The sequence below is a fragment of the Furipterus horrens genome, unplaced genomic scaffold (genome assembly GCF_987537825.1).
Source record: "Furipterus horrens unplaced genomic scaffold, mFurHor1.1.pri manual_scaffold_5, whole genome shotgun sequence".
In the NCBI taxonomy this organism is placed as follows: domain Eukaryota; kingdom Metazoa; phylum Chordata; class Mammalia; order Chiroptera; family Furipteridae; genus Furipterus; species Furipterus horrens.
The window spans coordinates 138466407-138486062 of record NW_028327175.1 but is presented as its reverse complement, the minus strand read 5'-3'; the positions used below and the strand labels follow the sequence as shown (position 1 = coordinate 138486062).

General features: G+C 45.3%; 1 protein-coding gene across 2 annotated transcripts in view; it reads right to left on the bottom strand.

Moving 5' to 3' along the window:
- MYOF (myoferlin) overlaps positions 1–19656 on the bottom strand; it is a 147323-nt gene that overhangs the window by 10872 nt on the left and 116795 nt on the right. The window contains exons 39-49 of one of the 2 annotated variants that reach the window (XM_090277959.1): positions 18999–19055; positions 17537–17548; positions 16214–16312; positions 14550–14675; positions 12534–12689; positions 11964–12055; positions 7625–7795; positions 6444–6592; positions 4227–4366; positions 1888–1976; positions 1703–1798 (exon numbers count right to left, since the gene is read on the bottom strand). In XM_090277959.1, coding sequence (XP_090134085.1) covers positions 1703–1798; positions 1888–1976; positions 4227–4366; positions 6444–6592; positions 7625–7795; positions 11964–12055; positions 12534–12689; positions 14550–14675; positions 16214–16312; positions 17537–17548; positions 18999–19055 — 1187 coding nt within the window. The remainder of the gene's footprint in view (positions 1–1702; positions 1799–1887; positions 1977–4226; positions 4367–6443; positions 6593–7624; positions 7796–11963; positions 12056–12533; positions 12690–14549; positions 14676–16213; positions 16313–17536; positions 17549–18998; positions 19056–19656) is intronic. The other variant, XM_090277958.1, reaches the window with a different exon arrangement.

Below are 19656 nucleotides of genomic sequence, written 5' to 3'. Positions count from 1 at the left end.
ATATGCAATTAACTGGGATTAGTTTTCTTTGGGGAATGGTAATAAGATTCTGAAATGAGAAAGAATAACAAATCTGATGAAACATTCCCTGTTTACAGTCAACCAAAATGACAGTAATTGTGTTTTTAACAAAGTTTTGATTGAAGACCACTCGGACTCATAAGTGAAACTTTGTTCTCACTTTATGAATACATTCAATTCAACTAGTCTCATCTTTTTACATATCGAGGAACCTAACTTAGTCTATGTGGAATGTTAATAATACTAGCTAACACATAGGATAATGGTTAATTTTATGTGTCAACGTGCCTTGCCCAGATTAAACGTTCTTTGGGGGGGGCGGGTTGGATGAGATAAGAAATTGAATCAGTGGACTCAGTGAAACAGACTGCCTTCCCCAGTGTGGGTGGGCCTCGCAAGGCAGATGAAGGAGGAATTCACCCTTTTTCTGACTCATTGATTAAGATGGGATATCTCATTTTATCTTCTGACCTGCAGATGGCAGGTTGTGAGACTTCTTAGCCCCTATAATCATGTGAGCCAATTCCTTATACTCTCTCTCTACACACACACACACACACACACACACCACACCCTACTTGTTCTCTGTTTCTGGAGAACCCTAATACGATCTGCCAGGCACTATCCTAAATGCTTTGAGTAACTCAATCTTCTGAATATTCCCAAGCAGTGGGTGCTCTCATTATCTCCATTTTACAATATATCAGGAACCGTGAGCTCGCTAACTTGTCCAACTAGTAAGAAGAGTACCAGGGTTTCAACCCAGTTAGTTTCCAAGTCTGGCTTCTTAATCACTATGCCACTCTGTGCTCAACATCTATGATCAAGGCACAACACAAACCTAACACCAACATGAGCTATTTGGAATTGAATTATGCAAGTAACAGAGTAATGAACAACCATGCTTCTTTACAGGATGGATGCAGGCACTCAATAAAGGTTGGTGGAATCAAAGATTTTTAAAAATTCTGATAACGCTTCCTCTTTCCTATGGACATTAGCTGCTGGTAATAAAATATACAGGAAATGAAATCTTGGAAGATTTCCTTGTTTCTAAAGTCAGTTATTCAAGGTATAAAGAAGAAATAAAAGTGAACTGCATGACTAAGAAGTCTTGGAAATAACAAATATGCTTAATGAATTCAATAAAATTAACTTAAAAAAGAGAAATAAAGGAATATGTATCAGCCCTGGCCGGTGTGGCTCAGTAGGCTGGAGCATCACACGGCTGTGGGTTTGAGTCCCAGCCAGGGCACACACCTGGTTACAGGCTCATTCCCTGCCCCGGGTGAGCACCATCCCCGGTCTAGGCATGTACAGGAGACAACCAATCAATGTTTATCCCTCATATGGGTGATTCTTTCTCTCCCTTCCTCTCTCTCTAAAAGCAATGAAAAAATGTCCTCAGGTGAGGATAAAAATAAATAAATGAATAATATGTATGAGTTCTCATAGTCATTAGATACCTCTGCTCATAAACAAGACTCATACAGGTTTTCTTTTCCTTTTGCTCTCTCTGCCTCTGTCTTCCTAGAGCTTCCGAAGCAGGTTGCATTAATGAGATAAAATACCATCAAGTGAGCAAGAATCCTGTAGTAACAGCCTCAACGATGAAAACTAATGAAGGAGAGAGTATGTTTCATTCCCTGAGTCTGTCACAGGTGCTGCATGCTAGCCTTACCCTTTGACATAGATGTCGCTCATTTCCTCTCCTGTGATGCTTTTCTCGTCCAAGATAACATCCTTGGTGTTCCAGATGATCACACGGAGGTAGAATCTAAAAGTGAGCACATGTTGAAGATGTCTTTTGCTCTGGTCCTGCACCAGGACCCCAGGCCAAGATAGCAGGGTCTCAAGATTACTTACTTCTTGGCTTTCCGGGGTGTGATGTTGAAAGGAGGGCCTGGTGGCCCCAAAGTCTTGGGGAAAACATCCACCCACATCTGCAGTTTTCCCTAAGTCCATCAAAAATGAAAAGAGAAAGATAGTTATATTGTAGGTGGTAGAGACTACAATTTTCATTGATATTTCTTAGGTGAAACTATTTCTTTGGGCTTGCTGATTTATTAGTCCATGTAGATGGCTACATAAATAAATAAATAAATTTTAAAAAAGAGAGAAGGAAAGAAAAAGAAAAGAGTAGAAGAGCAAATCAAGATGAAACTTCTACCTTCAATGTCATTTAGGCCATCCACTCCCTTCTCTCGCCCAGGAGTCTCTGTTGGCTGCATGTGCCCGCCTGTATCAGAGTCTGAGTCTTCCCTGCTTAATAAGATGAGGGGCTTCCCAACACTAACACAACCCCCAACACACACACATGCACACAAACACACCTGTACACAAACACTATCACAGTCACATACACACCTCCTCTTACAACCACTTCAAGTTGGGCCCTTTACTGGATTCATCATCACATTGTCTACTTGATATCAGTCCCAGTTTTGCGACACCCCAGGGTTTCTCTACTTACCTCAAAAGAGAAAATCAAAATAATGTAAAATGGTACTTAATTTTGTAAAAGAAAGACTCACAACATGGCACTTCCAGAGCAGAGACTCAAACAGGGACAAAAACATTACTGTTCCCCAAAGCTGAGGATTCCCTGACGTTGGTTCACTAGTGCCATGACTTGGGAAGAGACTGCAGGAGGGGGAGGGAGAAAGCTTCACTGACACTGTGGCGCCATTTTGGTGAGGCCCTGCTCAGGTCTTTGATGGCCACAGACGCGATCCATCCATCTGACTGGAATGTTCTTCCAGACAGATGAGGAATGCCATTAACAAACTATATCAACCATACAAACCAATTTAATTCCCCAAACTGCTTTTGGAGGTTCTATAGACTCTGCCTTCATGACAAAAACAGACTGGTCTTTAAGAAGGTTGCCAAGGAAACCACTAGATTGGCTTCCTAATGCATTGTGAGCAAAATGAATTAACTGGAGCCCTTGAAATAGGATATATTTTACTGTGATCCTGTCTCTCTTCCAACTAACCTCTAGGGCTCGAGGTTTCACCGTACATCAAGCACACTGCAGCACGTTAGGCATCCAGGTTTCTCCTTAGACCCAGCCACAGTCTGTCCAATGCAGCAGGTAGAGGGGAAGGGGCAGGGAGCAGGAGGAGTGCGGCCAGTGGATTCCCACGGAAGAATCTTTCTTGCTTTGTAATTTCTTGAGATTTTACTCAATTGAGAGGTAAGACAGAAACAGGAAGAATGGGCTCTTTGAGGGAAGAAAGAATAATAAAAGAAATAAAATGTGGAACAGAATAAAAGCGAGAAGTGAGTGACAAAATAACCTAGTAAAACCAGGTCACTTGTGGCCACTTTTTAGAGATAAGCTTGCCCACAACTCTGCTGTCTGTGTCAATAATACTTGCACCCATTAGATTAATGTTTCTGAAAGTGGGATATCCCAGCCACCTGCATCACAACCCTTCCAGGTACTTGCTAAAATTCAGATTCCCAGCCCCACCCCAGACCTATTGAATTTGAATCTCTGCAGGCACATCCTGGGAGTCTTCATTATAGCAAGCTTCCTCTTAGATTATTTTGTCATTTGCCATGTCTCTCCTTGTTTCTCTGAAAACTGCTCTCCAGCTTCTTTAAACTGACCACCCCCATCGCTCTCCACATGGTCCTTATGACCAGCAATTTTGGGCCCCATGGCCCTGCTTAAACCTTGTTTTCCCTGGCTTCTCGGTCAGATGGCACCACCTCATCCAAGCTGGGCCAAGCATAGTTGCTTTCCCAGGCCCTGCCTTCCTGGCTGCAGCTGAGTGGTCCAATGGTGGACCATGGGGCCAAGGTGGGGCAACCTCTCCTTTCCACATTTGGAAGTAGATGGGAGTACATTATAACCCAAGACACTCAGAGACTGTCTGCATTATTCTTATACATGGAAAGGTACCACAAGTAGAGTGCCGACTAAAGAAGACTCAGGGAGAGAAAGACGAGAGACAGGGAGAAGTCTTGGTCCAAGTTTATTCTGAGTCCTAGTTACTTTCCTGGCTGGATTTAGTGAGTTACCTAAAAATTCCTACAATAAGTTCTTCTCTGGGATGAAGCTAATTTGAGTTTCATTTCTATTTCTTATGTATCTTAAAGTGTCCAAAAGAGAGAAAAGAGACAAGTCTGTGTCCACACTGCCATTACATTTGGTGTTTGGATGATGGGTCTTCAAAGATAGGGAGCCCCTTTACCTGGGAGATGTTGGGCTGGAAGGTGCTGTGCAAAGTCCTTGTTTCTACATGTTCAGGCACCAGCCCCTGAGTCCTGAGGATGTGAAGGGCAAGACGCTCATCGGGGGCCCCAAGGTGCTGGTGCAGGATCTTGTTGGCTTCTGGAATGGAAATCAGCATTGAAATAGGGATGGGCCTCCGGGAACAGTTCAGTCAGATTGCCTGAGGGGCTTTCAGCACTTCCTCCCAGACTCTGCAAAATGGTCAGGCAGTGCTAATGTGCAAACTTCAACTTGCGAAGGAGTCATTGATAGAATTAGCTCCTGACCAGGGGTCTTGCTGTAGCCAGGTTCACACCCGACTTGTAGGCTGCCAGTAGGAAAGGGACCAGAACACACTTGAATGTGTAAGAGCAGCCCACGTTTACTTTGTGGCAGTGGCTCACAACCAGGCTCTGTTTCCCAGACTTCCTTGCAGTTAGGCATGGCCATGTGACCAGGCTAGGCAAGAATGTAACACGGGTGGAAGTGACATGTGTGTCACTTCCAGAACTGGCACATAAACCCTGTCAGGCAGAATCATATATGTGCCTTGCACTTCTGGGTACAGAAGAAAACAACGACTTCACACGTGAGCTGAAGAGTGGCTGGGCTGTAAGGTGGGAGGGACTAAGTGCACGAGGCACTGCTTAGAAGAGCGCGGCTGACCTGTAAGAATGTCTGTTTTGAATTTAGGAGAAATAAACTTTTATTGTGTTAAGCCACTAAAATTTGTAAGTTCAATTGTCACAGTAGCTAGTGTCACCGTGGCATTTAAAACATATAGCCCCCAAATTTTCTGGCATTCCTCCTATTGAGGAGGGGCATCTATATTCTCTCTTTGAGCCTGGAGATGTATTCAACCACTAAAGAAAAGATGCTGTGTGACTTCCGAGGCTAGGCACAAAAGGCCATGCAGCTTCTGCCTGGTCTTCCTGGGGTGCTCGCTCTGGGGGATGCCACCCACCATGAAAGGAGCTTGGGAACCCAGAGATTGTTCTGTGGAAAAAGCCTGAGTAGGTGCTCTGATCATCAGCCCCAGCGGAGCTCCTGGCCAAGAACCATCAGCTGCCACCATGTGAGTGAACCATCCTGGACATCCAGCTCCGTCGAGCCTCATGAACTGTGGCCCCAGCTGACATCTGACAGCAACCAACTGTGTGAGCAATTCAAGTGGGGACTGTGCGGTTGAGCCCTTCCTGATCCTAATCCACAAAACAAAATGGTTGTTTTCAGCTTTTCTAAGTTTTGGAGTAATTTGTCATACAACAACAGTAACTGGAACAGTCCTTGTGATTGATACAGCTTTGGGGGGTTACTTTTTGATTGTTTGGGGGTACTCTAATCCACGAGGCCATGTTGCTTGCCAGTTTACTCCCAGTCCCTTTTGCAAGTTCTCATGTTAACAGCAACCTCAACATTTCTTAAACATCTAATTATCCTGATATTGACTGAGTCTTCTTCAAAAGCAAAGTCAATATATAGTTTCTTACAATGTCAAGAACAAGCATTTGTGCATCTGGAAGCACTTGCACTCCCATGTGTCTTTGCTCAGCTTTCTTTGGCAATCCCACGGACCCTCAAGGCCAGCCCCACCAGCACCCTCTCTGGGAAGCCCTCCTTCCTTACACAACACTGAATTATACCACAGCTCATATGCTGAATTAAATGAGGCTTATTTCAGTCTTTGTCAGAGAGCAGCTAGCTGTCTATGTGTCAGGACGGATTGTATTATAAATTACTGCTTGGGAAAGAGCAAGACCCAAAGTTCGGACGTGAACCAGATGTGAACTTAGCAGATTCTTCAAACCAACCCCACGCATCCCTGAGCCTTCTTGGAGAAGGGCTGGAAGAATGATAGAATAAACTTAGAGAAGAAATTCTTCAATTACCATCTGAGCACTTTGCATTACGTGAAAATTAGTTAATTACTACAACTTTGTGTTCAAAGCTTGAATAGCTCTGACCTACAAAGGTCAAGTGAAACATAAGACAGACAAGAAAATGTGTCCACTTTGACACTTGACATGACAGCAAAACTCTAGTATAATGGGGCTTTTGTTAGATAGTCGTGTGTGGAGTCCCCTGTGGTATAATTAGGGTACTGCTCTGCCGGAAACCCTCCCCAAAGCAAACTCAGCGATAGAAATGGGTTGTTACCACTTTGTAACCAGCTTGCAATCCAGGGCAACGTGCTTACCAAATTCATCCAAACTGTAGTCTTGTCCTCCGTATCTGATTCTACTTCCATCTTCGGAAAGGATGGGTGGTGGGAAGCCTTTGAATCTGGCTACATTTTTAAGCAACTGTGTTGGTCTCAATTGATCTCGCCAGGTATTAACTCCAGAACTGTGAATAACATCCCACACCCGAGTTACTTCAGGGCATACAGGTGCTTCCTGGATTTATCCACACACATTATAGGCACCTCATGTAAGGACAGGGCCGGGAATGTGCTCTACACCTTGGCTTTGCCTAGAAATCTTTCAAAGACCTAAAATCCACAATTATTTTGAGCTCAGCCAATCGGTCCTCTTTCCCCTTTCAATGTCCTCTTCTGTAAAAATACGTTTGACTGAGATTGCCATAATCACGATCGGCAAACACAGAAACTAGAAACCATGAGCTATATCCCATTAGATACTGTAGAAAAGCACTCAGGTAGAGGGACATCACAAAGTGGATCAGCTGGGGAGGGGGTGTCTGGGAATCCTTGTTTCCAAAGGACAGGGAATGGCTGCCATAAAACGTTGCCCGTTCTCAGTGCCTGGCATCAAGGAGGGAGGTGCAAAGAATGGGACCAAGGGGACCAGTCCTCCGGGCACTGCTCCCTATGCCATCGCCAGCAAGCAACGTTCTACTCCAAAGGCCAACGTTTTACAGACTCCAACTGAATGGCGCCCCCTGGAGCTGGGTAGTGCTTTGGCCCTGTTTCTCCCTAAGATAATCCTATCATGAAAATCAATGTATTTCTGACACAGGGGCAGGGGCCCAGTGAAGCCAAGCACCGAGGTACAGGGCCGGAGCTCCCGGGTGCTAACGTTAGGTGGAGCAAACTGTATTTATGGCCAGTGCAACTGCAGCACTGGATTTAGTAATTAGAAAAGTCTGAAGTATGTTAGGAACTTGGGTATGTGAATCTGTTTTTGAATTGTAAATTTTATGAAACCTAAATACAAATCAAGTCTTTCTCGTGAAAATATTGTCCAAATTGAGATGTCTCCAAATTGAGACTAAAACACTGGGCTTTGAAGACAATACCTAACATTTAAAAAGTAAACTATCTCACTGTTAAAATAGTTATATGTTGAAATGATAATATTTTGGATATGATGGATTAAATAAAGTATTAAACTTTGTTAAAAAAAACAACCAACTTACACACAGTATTGCTCAGGTATGCCACAGTGGGACCCAAACCGGGAAAGGAATCGGTTTTCCAGGTCAATTATCGTTTCTCCCACTTTTTCATCACGGGTGAAAGTGTCGTAATCATAGACAGAAATTTTCAGGTCTTTTTCTTGAGGTAAGTAGCAGGTCAGTTCATACATTCTAAATAAACAAATGCAAGGTCAGGCTCTCCGTGATCCCATCCAGTCCTCTCACAAATTCAGGGCTCTGTGCAGAGGCTCCCCAGGCAGGGCTATGACTGCTGGGGAGAAACATCCTGACTAGGATAACCAGGTGGGAGGGAGTGGGGGGGGGGGACTTGATAAGCATTACATCTTCCTGAGAAGAGCAAGAACTTATACACCCACTAAGGAGAAGATTGTGGGCTTTAAATACCTAAGTTCAAATCCCAGCTCTGCTGCTTACTAGCTGTGGGACCTTCAGCCAATTAACCTCTTTGTGCTCAGCTTTCTCATCTGTAAAATGGTGATAATAATACCTCCCATAAGAGTCAAGTGAAGAAATGTTTAGAAAGCATTTGGCATGAGTGCATTGCTCAAAACCCAATGATTATAATAATAATAATGATTAATTATAATATTATTAACATTATTAACACATGCCTATAAACTGGGGCACCCAGGTCTCTGCCCAGCTGGGAGATTAGTAAGGCACAATGCCCTGGTTTACAGCCCCTGATCTGTGCCCCTGCTCTGTTCCCTCCTTTGCCTGAACAGAGACAGCCATCCCGTGGGACACCCTGACTCACCGCATGAGAGCATGGGGGTGGGGACAGTGAGAGTGGAATTCGCCAACATGATGTGATGTGCAGGATGCCAAGGAAGCCCCCACTCTCCTCCCCGGCCCTCTGATCCACCACTGGTTCTTAAAGGCCTTTCCACATCGTCGTCGTCGTCGGCAGCTGTCCGTCTCGAGAGACGATGGTGTAGCTTCTTAAGAGTCTATCTGCACCGCCGAGAATGGCTGTGCAGTCCGACTCGGGAGTGACATGGTATCTGTCTCCTCCCGTGTTGAATCGACATCTTGTGATGACGCTGAAGCATCATGTTAAAAGGCAAACACTTCTGAGATAAGGATAACTATCAAACAGCGCCTCCCGTGGTAGGTAAGTCGTGTGGTGCAGGTTGTGCGAGGGAGATAAACTCAACGGCATAAGCTCCAGAAGTGCGGGTTTGGTGCTGTAGTTGCACCATCCACAGGGGTCCGGGTCCCAAGGTAGGCGCCCAATCAATTTTGTTGGCAGAAAATTGAGAGGCCTCTCCCACCTCTCCCCTCTCCCTGTGCCTCCTCCCCTTCTCCTTGCACTTCTGTGTGTAGACTGGTTCCTGCCCAAACAGCCAGGAACATTACTTATTGCGTATGAGCAGAAGGGCGCATGTCAACGGGGCTCTGGAGAAAAGCTTCCAGGATGTCTCAGCAACTTTCCTAGACTGCTGCAGCCAGGCAGGTGCAGTAGGTACATGAGAAAAGGTGCTTGGATCATGACCACACATGAAGCACTGCAATCACACATGCCCCATACCACCACAACTCCAATACTGGGCTCCATGGGACAGGTAATATGTGCCCCTTGATTAAAAGAATTCTTTGGCCCTGGCTGGTGTGGCTCAGTGGATTGAGCACTAATCTGCAAACCAAAGAGTCGCTGGTTCAATTCCCAGTCAGGGCACGTGCTTGGGTTGCGGGCCAGGTCCCCAGTTGGCGGTGCCCGGGAGGCAACCACATTGATGTTTCTCTCCCTTTCTTCCTCCATTCCCCTCCCTCTAAAACCTTAATTTTTTTTAAAAAAGAATTCTTTGGTCAAAGAAGATTGAGAAGCACTTCTTTTGGCATTCCCCTGAGCAAACTGAAGGCTCTGAAAAGTCCTGTGGTTATCTTTTTCAACCCAAGTTTCTTGGTTTGATGAAGAAATATTTTTTTTCTTGGAACACACCAATGAACATTTTCATGGAAGAACTGACCTTCCATGGAATGTGAGCAGGTCATGATGTGATAGGACACACTGAACAATGGCTGAGGACACAGGGATTTTGCCTCTTCTTGAATTCCTGTCCCAGGGTCCCAGGGTCTTGCTGAGAAGACTCTCTCCCCCTAAGACTGAGGCCAGGGACCACAGCTGTCTGAGGGGTGGCAGAGCTGGCGTCTCCTTGCCCCCACCTGGCTAGATGGGGGGAAGTCTGCACGCATGCCAGGCAGGGATTGGCTGAGAAGAGCCTGACAGCATCACTTCCTCCCTGGGTGGTTCTGAGCAAGATTTTTCCTGCCACTTAATTAAGCTTGTGCTTGGCTCCTTGGAGACAAGCGATTCAGACAGGGCCGCCTTTCTCCCTCAAAAGCTGGCTTTCTCTGCTTCCCTGTCTCCCTCACACGGAGCCCTCCTTCCTGCCCTGCATGTCTTTTCCTGTCTAGACCTCAGGGCTGGATCAGCGGGAGAAAAGGAAAACGATCATATTGCCGTGCCAGAGGATTAGTTCCACTCCCTGGCCCCGGCACGTGGCCCTGGGGTGTGCAGCACAGAGGGTGAGCGCGTGTGTGCGTCTGGGAGCTGAGCAAGGGTCAGGTCACCTGCGCACGTGTGCTACAGGGTGTGAGCGAGGGGATGATGGTGTGTGTGAACCTGAGAGTTTGACTGAGTGACAAAGACTTTCTTGTGTGTGTGCGCACACGTGCATATACACATGCACACGGGAGAGAGAATGCAAAAGGCGCAAACCAACGAGCACAAGTAGGAAACGAGAAGCTGGGCGAGATGATAAAGCCAGAAATTAACAGACAGGCCACACGTCAGACGAGAACGAAGTATTCTTCTGCTTGGAAGAATACTGTTTCCACAAATGTTTTGGACCAAGAACATTTTTCTACAAGGGGTGGTTTTGCCATGAACATGAAGCATTATCAAGGGTGTTGGGAAAACCTGGGGCTTGGAGTCCAGAATTTCCATCACGTACTAGGTCCGTCGACAGAGCTCTAGAGGTCTCTTTCCATCACTTGTAAAGGGGGCCGCTCATCCCTGACCTGACATGGAGGTGACAATCAGACAGTGGCAGCCACAAAGAGCACAGCAGGGAAACCGTGCAGATGCTGCAGTTGGATGGCCTGGGTTCAAATCCTGACTCTGCCTCTTACCAGCTGAGTGCTTTAGACCCTGATTTCCTCTGTGCCATAGTTTCCTGTTGTAAAATGGGGGTTAATAGCAACTCAGAGTTGTGAGATTTTTGAGATGGTTTATATAAATGGCTCAGCATAGTGCCTGCACACAGTAAAAGCTTAGTTAATAATAGCTATTGTTAAAAAGGAACGCAATTTATAACTGAAAAATGCCAGTCCTGTTTAGAGGTCACTTGGATTTGTCTTACCCTTGAGACGGTGCTGATGAGATCAAGGGGACAGCCCAGACACAAGTCTAAAGTGGCAACGATGAAGAAAATAATGCTATTTCAGAATTTTTAGGAGAAGACAGAGAGGGCAGGACATTTTGACCCCATCACTTTCTGCCCCTCCTTAGTCTTAACAGGGGTCAATAATACGGGGCTGGGCAAACGTAGGTTACAGCTGCAATAACGATAAATAACACAATAAGAAGTAATAACACAGAAACAAACCTGCGAAGCCTTTGCCTGCCCTGTACACTCACTCGATCAAAATGGCGGAATTCACACACCCCGGAAAACAGAGCGCAGACTGGAATCAGGAAGTCAGAACCACATTATCATTACAGGTAAACCATCTGCTCCCCAGCCGTCCCTTCTTGTCTGGAACCCAGAGGCCTATCGGACTCCTGGGCCTTGTGTCACCCCACCCCCGCCACCCCTTCCCCAGGTCTTAGAGGAAATCTCCCTCTGAGGAGCCCATCTCATGACTTGGTTTATTTTCTTCCTGAACTTTTCACTCCCATGAAATTCTTTTATTTGTGCCTTTTCATATTTACTACCTGCTCTAATGACTAGACTATTTGTCTAGTTCATGGTCATGGTTTCAGAGCCTAAACCAGAGCTTGGCACATATCACATTCTTTAAACAAACAAACAAACAAACAAAAATTTCTTTATTTATTTTTAGAAAGAGGGGACGGGAGGGAGAAAGAGAGGGAGAGACACAATCAGTTGCCTTGCACGCCCCCAACAAGGGACCTGGCCCACAACCCAGGCACGTGCCCTGACTGGGAACCAAACAAGTGACCTTTTGGTTTGCAGGCTGGCATTCAATCTACTGAGCTACACCAGCCAGGGCATAGATCACATTCCTAATATGAATGCCATGAAGGAATGAAGTGTCTATCAAAAGTCATTTAGAAAGAAGTGTACCTTACCTGCCGAAAACTGGGTCGAGGGTGTTGGGTATGTAGTGGTCTCGATCTTCAATTACTTTTTTGCCCAGTGTTATTTTTATGTAAGGGTCACACTGTGAGGACAAAACAGATGGCATGTTACATCACTGTGAGGTGCGAGTTTAAGTCACTTTCTGGGACAGACTCAGGTGGCCTCTGCAGCCACTCCCAACTTGATGAAGAGGTGGCGGCCCTGGCACCCATGTGCCTCAGACAAGGTCTGAGCAATGTTCCGTTTTGGTGGCACACAGCCAGCACGCCTTTGAGAAGCAGTGTCGGGGAAGAGGCAGTGGCAGGGAGGAGTGACGGACCAAATCTCTTCCAAGGTCACATCTGTAAAGTGAGAAGGATGACCCAGAGGATTCAAGCCCCTCTCTTCAAGCTCTTAGAGAAATGCCTGTTGGGACAACCCTCTGTTGAATACATTGTTCTGATAGAGTACCTTTCCCCCAGTGATATAACAGATGCCCCGAAAGAAAGAACATGACAATTACTGTGGTTGATGACTGTAATTATCTTGTACAGGAGAAGGCCCCACACCCACACTCTTACCAGGCCGTTGTTGTCCTGGGGCTGGAGATCTAAGCCTCGAACAATGTAAATCCTAACTGTGCATTCCTGTGGGACGCTGTCAGGTAACTCCCGAAACTGCCTGGGAGGGGCTGGCACGCTGGGGTCATCCGGCAGAGGGTAGATTCTAAAGGAGCCCTAGGAGAGAGACACACATAGATGCATTCACAGGGCCCTGGTGACCTGGGCAGAGGGCTCCTGGGCAGTGCCCCCTCCTCCAGGACATTCCAGGACAGCCACAAGGTTGTGCAGTTGGGTGAGAATGGGCTGCCTTTTCTTTAAAAAGCCACCATGCATTTGTACTTTGCATACTTCCAGCAGGGAAAGTGAAATGATGATCATGTGATTATTTAATAGATTACAGGTGAGAAGAAAGTGCAGCGCATTAGCAGGTAGACCAGGCAAAAGGTGGAGTGGCTTGGACAGGTACGACGAAGTGTGATGGCAAAGGAGTGGTGAGCAGTGAAATTCTGCGTATATTTGGAAGGTAGGAATAAAGGGATTATTTTTAAAATCCAACAGAGTACTAGGGTGTTTTTCCTTTTCTTATGTCACTCCATTAACCACCTCCCACCCCAAGGCAAACTCCTGTTCAGCCCTCAGGTCTCAGCTGAAAGGAGTCCCCCCTCCCTGACTGCCCTGGGTTGGGTGTGTTTCCCACATGCTCTCATCTAACCCTGCGCTCACTCCTGCCTCAGCACCGACCTCTCTGCTGCAATTGTCTATTTAGTTCTATATTTTTCACTAGACTGTGAGCTTCCCGAGGGTGGGAATTCTGTCTTGTTCATCCCTCGATCTCCAGGACCTAACACAGGGCTGGGTGTGTAGTTGGGGCACAAAGAATGTTTTTGGAATGAGGGAGCCATCAGGCCTGCTTGAGAGGCCACATCTTTTAACCTGACACCAGCTTAAGTAACAGAGAAAACACTAATGTTGGATTCAGAGCAAGTGGGTATTAGTTCCAGCTCCTTTCACTCAGTAAAGCAGCATGAATTAAGCACCTAATTGTACCACGTAATGGGGACCCAAAAATAAATTCAAGGAACCCAGTCTGGCACAGGGATGTTTTATAGGTTTGACTTTCATGTCATCTTTGATTGCTTGATGGGAAGTTGTAATGAGGCCTGTGAGACCACCTGTAGGATTTTACACTCTGATTGATTAGCAATGTCTGCTGTTGGAATGGACTGGGAAACAACCGCACAGCTGCCACGGATGTGCCAACAGCGGCTGGAGGGAGGAGCTGTCCCGAAAGCAGAAGCTTACAAAGTGGGAGATGCTGTAAGAGGGGCGGGAACCCAGACCTGTGGGAGCCTGGCGCAGGAGTGAGTCACTCCCCGGAAGCAATCAGGGAACCCTCACAAAGAATGTGACATTTGAGCTGACTTAAAAGAATAAATAGGAGTTTGTCAGACCACAAAGAGGGAAGGAAGGGCATCCAGGGAAAGAAGAAGAGCCTGTCCCAAGGCTCGACTGTGAGAACCAAGGTGTGTCTGGGGGCTTTGGAGAGGTCCTCTGAGCCGGAGGGTGCGGTGGCAGGGGAGACAAGCAGCTAAGTGGCTTGTGAAGCGACACCAGCTCCACCTTAGGAATGAGTTGAAAACCAAAAGATGTCTTTAAGCAGTCAAGAAAGATGATCAGAGTTGGTTGCATGGGAGAATGGCCCGGAGTGGGACAAGAAAGGTGGCAAGGACAATCACAATGGTCTTACTGAAAACCTGGGCGGAGCAGTGGGCCTGCAGAAGGGGCCCTAGATCTTGGAGAGGCTGAATCTATAGGATTCAAGGCTGCCTGGCATGAGCAGGGAGGAAGGAAGATACTGAGAATGGTTTTGAGTGTTCTTCCCCTGACCCCATTGCCCTTTTCCTAGGTAGCACCTTTTAGCATCTTTCATATATCAGAGGACATGACCCTACCATGGAGGTTAGTTGTCCTTTATCTTATGCCTTCAAAGAAAATAAAGGTGGATTTTAAGTAGGACAAACACATTTTACTCACCTTAAACTCTCCCACCACAGAAGGATCTTCATTCTCCTCTGATTTGCCTCGATACAGCTTGAAAGTATCTGAGAAGTCTGTCAGGCCCTCAAATTCTGCTACATTCTCTAGTTCACAATCATATATCTGAAAACCATTAACAGATTCTTAATCTATCATTAAAATACAGGTGGAGTCTAAAAATCAGAAAAGACTGATGATAACAAATGGCCATGAGGATGTGGATGGAGCAATTGGGATCCTCTTATTCCCGGCAGGAGCGTAGAAAGACACAGCCACTTTGTGAAAACATCTGCCAGCATCTTCTGGAGTAAACAAGCCACCTATTTATTCTATGATGCAGAGACTGCAATCTTAGGCAATTACCCAAGAGGAATGGAAACAAGTCCACATGGAACAGGAATGTCCATAGCAGCTTCATCATCGGGAGAATGGACAACCTGGCATATCCCCGCAAGGATGAAAAGGGACAAACTACTGTACACACGGCAATACGATGAACCCCAAAGCTACTATGTCGGCTAGAGAAGCCAGACACACACGAAATACATACTGTATGAGTCCATGATATGAAGTGTAAAAACAGGCAAAACTAGTCTGTGGTGATGAGTTCAGATCTGTGGTCACCAGGAGAGATGAAAGGTTGTGGGGAATTGACAGAAAAGGGGTACGAAGGAGTTTTCCATGGCGACTGAAATGTTCTTTGACTTGTTTTGATCATGGTTTACATAAGAAGAGACAATGATCAAAACTCACTGAATGGATTACTTTATGTATGTAAATTACACCTCAATAAAAAACTGGAAGAGGAGGAGGGTGAAGAGAAAGGATGAGAAGGAGGGGAGAAAGAAGGGAAGGAGGAAAGGAAGGAGGGAAGGGGGAGGTTGGACTGTGGGACAGATCCACCAGGCCAGTTTGATCATTTTTCTAAATTGGTGGTTCTTTACATGCTGGTGTTTCTTAAGCTTCATTGAGATGTATGATAATAACATGAAAGGATATGGATTTTCTCACTTTGATGGGGAAATACATTTCAATGGCTATTTCTCATTTTAGTTTTTTCTCCTACGCTTTGTTTGAAAACTTTAGCATTTGCTTCTACTTGGGTGTATTACAGTTTGAAAAACTGAATGAAGAACTGGAAAACCCAACATTAACAGAAGAATCATAGATAGTCAGGCCTGCCTAGCTCAAGAGTTTGTCTTTCTCCTGGACACATGTGCCCATCCATGGCTGTGACTATATGCTGCATACATGTAATAGAATCAACTTATTAGCTAGTGAAACCGATGACTATTTGGAGGACTAAATGAAGCATGTTGACATTTCATGCTGTTCTGCAAGAGCACTATGGCTTTTAGGTCTCCCTGTGTCAAAATGGACAATTCTAGGCCTAATTAGTATGGTGCCAAGCCATTCCCAACCCTCTGCCAGATGCCCCAAAGTGGCAGTCATGTAAACATACATCAACAGCTGTCCTCAAGCCCTTGCAATCCTGGTTAAGCCAAAAACCACTGTAAGAGGGCTCACCACTAGGCCAGAGGTGCTCCTGGCCCTTCCCCCTCAGCACCTGCCATTGAACCTCTCAGTCTTCGGCTTGGCTCTGCCTATGGTCAGTTGTACTGACTGTTGCTTCCCACCCACCGCAGCATTGGCCCAGGTACCTTGAGCTTGGAATAGCCTTTCTGAATATATTGTCCACATTTTTCATGTTCCCCTGTAGAAGCATAAAATTTACTCCACCAGTCAACAACTTCTTCCTCCTAAAGAAAGACACGTCAAGATGGGTAAATCTTTAGTGATGACCTAGATTCCCGGTCAATGCAGGAACACCCATATGTAATAGGTAAGAGAAATAGGTACTTCTGAACCTGAAACAGGCAAGATTATATGACTTCTGTTTACATGCAGAATGGGTAAAACATTCACGATTCTACCCAGAAGCTGGAGGTGAAATGATACTTGGCCAATAAAATGTGTTTGGTTCTAATGCCCACAGCAATACTAGACAATTTTCTTACATCCTATAGACATGATCAATTCATTTGTCTGTTTTTACTTTTTTATCCCCTTGACTTAATAGTTTAATACTTTAATAATATATTAAAATAAAACCTCCACTATACATTTTCTACTATTTCATTTCCTTAGCCCTTTTACCCGGCAATGCCTTGTAAAACGAAGCTCACTAAGCTAAGAGTTGGAAAAACCAGTCCTAATTCAAGTTCCATCCTTTATATGAGAAGCCATGCCCTTATCCTATAAGCCATACCAGCTTGAGCAAGTTGTTTAATGTCAATTTCTTCATCCACTGAAAGGGGTAATAACACTACCTGTCTCCATCTACCTCAGAGGCTTGTTTTGGAAGTCAAAGGTCATTAGGAGAAAGAGCCTTGCAAGTGATAAAATGTGTTATGGTTCATTTAGACCAATGGCTTCCAGCTTATCCTTGGAGATTCTGACTCACGTAGGCTGGGTTGAGCCCTGGGCGCTCAGTACACTTTCCTAAGTCCCCAGGTGATTCCCATGTGCCGCCAGGGTTGAGAATCTCTGATTTAGCTGGATAGTTCTTAATTGGGCAGGAGAGATAGCATAACGGAGTCACCTATAAAATATTTTCAAATGGCCAAACGCTATAGTTTATAAAAGGCTGCTATAGTTCCCACTCAGATTTCTAACAAGGACAGATCCTCATCAAGCCCACAAATTGCTTATTTTATTCTGCCTGGGAAAGTGATGATGCCAAAAACACCATGTCACCTGCAACATAGTTTCCTATCAGGTTGGGGGTGGGGAGAAGGAACACTCACAAAAGCTATTTCTTATCTATGTACAGTATATGTACATACCGTATACACACACATCCATGCATAGTTATTTGCCCTTGATGGGTCAGTAACTTGACCCTGGGTTTTTAAAAATTTTATATCAGCTATAGGCAGAGAATATATGAATCTTAAATCTAGTAAAATATGTACAACAGGTACCTTTTCTGTCAGCTGCTCGTCACATGTGCGGGCGGGAAAAGGGCAAACCAGGTAACGGGTCACACAGGACGGAGACCCCATGAGCATTAGGGTTAAAGAGAAAGGGAGAAGGAGAAATTACTTCTCATGCATGCTTACGTTATCAACATTTTGGTGGGTCATTTATTCAATTCAGGATCATCTCATAATTAAACAGACCTTATTGGTTTCTTCTCTGAAAATGTGCAGAAAGGTGCAAACAGAGTTAAAATGAAAGGCTCGGAGGGAGCCACCCACATCCCGTGTTTTCACCGGAGTTAGAGCTCATAGTCGCCAGCACAGTGGTCACACAGGAGGGGCCCTGCAGCTGCTCATCTCTCTGTCCCGAACCCCTCATTCCATTCAGCCCCTGAAGTATATTCCCAGCTCGGCCTAATTCTCATCCCTTCAGAAACTCCTGTCACAGATGTGCATGTCTAGCGGGACCACAATATCATCCTGCAGGGATCTTTTCTTGGTTTCTTCCTGTGCCTCTGTGATAGCACCAAATATATATGCATCCATCAAAAGTGCTCTAAGATGCCAAGCTTCTCATTGGCCAAATCCTTGCATTTGAGTTTCTGCATGGAGAATCCAACCCTGATCTCAGAGCACTCAGGAGATGAGAGAATGGGGAGCTGGGATGCTGGGCTTGAGTTTCTACTTGGCACCCACTGGAATAGTCGCTAAACTCGCCCTTGGAGGCAGTTTGAAGGATCACTATCCACACCCCCGCCCTGAAATCCTAACTTCACTTCTAATATGAGGAGAGAACAACTCCCCACAACAGGCACTCCCTGCAGCTCTTGCGTGGGATGCCCACGGGGCTGCTTCTTCTAAGTGCTCCTCGGTGTTTTCCAAATGGACTTGTGTTCAGTGCACAGAACTGCCAAGAGTGGCAGACAGGCAGGCAGAGAGACGTAACGCTTCTTTCTATTAGATTCACACCAAAGCAGGATTAAAGGTTACATTGTCACAGCCAAACTGAGATTTTGGAGAGAGGGATTTTATGCCAAAAGGGCTTTTGCTTTCTCAACGGTTCCTGAATTCAGATTTTTAGAGTCTTTTATTTTATTTTATTTTTTGATTCACATCTATTTTCAGCTATTCAAAACCATTTCAAAGACAAAAACTGTTCATAATGTAAAATGCATCCTTCAAAAAAAACTGCTGATTTTAAAATTTAGAATTAATATGGGAGAATTCATTCATGCCACTTGCTCATCAGTTCATAAGGAAAAGTAACTGAAGCAAATATCTTGCTTTATTATATCCAAGTAGCACAGAAAATTCTCCCCTTCGGCTTAAAACAATCACATTTGCTTAAGGATCACCCTTCACTCCAAAATCTACTAATAGAAAGAATCCAGAAGGAGAATTCAAGTCTTTAGACCGAGATCCCCACGGCCCCAGGCAGCCTCATGCATTTCCTTATCATACATACATGCACTGTCGTTGGAGAGACCATTTTGCCGAGTGCTGCTGACATGCTGCTTAAGCACTGGAATTGGAAGGCAGTTGTTGAATTGGCCATGTACAAATGTCCGTGTTACCTGGCTAGCATTTAAGAATTTGCCCCAAATACTTATTTTTCACTTTTTTGTGGGACAGTGCTGAGCCCATTCACTAAGAGCTCCCACAGTGCTCTGGCTGGTATGGCTCAGTGGATTGAGCGCCAGCCCAAGAACCAAAAGGTCGCCAGTTCAATTCCCAGTCAGGGCACATGCCTGGGATGTAGGTCACATCCCCGGTTAGGGTGTATACAAGAGGCAACCCATCGATGATTCTCTCACACATCAAGGGGTTTCTCTCCCTCTCTGTCTCCCTCCCTTCTGCTCTCTCTAAAAGTAAACAATTTTTTTTTTGTAAAAGAGCTCCCACAGTCATCACAGGGTGTGGGTTTCTGTAGGGGCGAGTCTGTCACCAAAGCTGCGGCTTCAAGCGCCCAACAATGGCATTAGTTTTTATCTAGTCTCTCCATCTACCCATATAAAAAGCTTGAATTGAGTTAGTGGTAGTAGATATACGTCACACACACATTGCATGTACATGTAACTCACACATACCATACATACATGCATATGACATGTATGCATGTATAA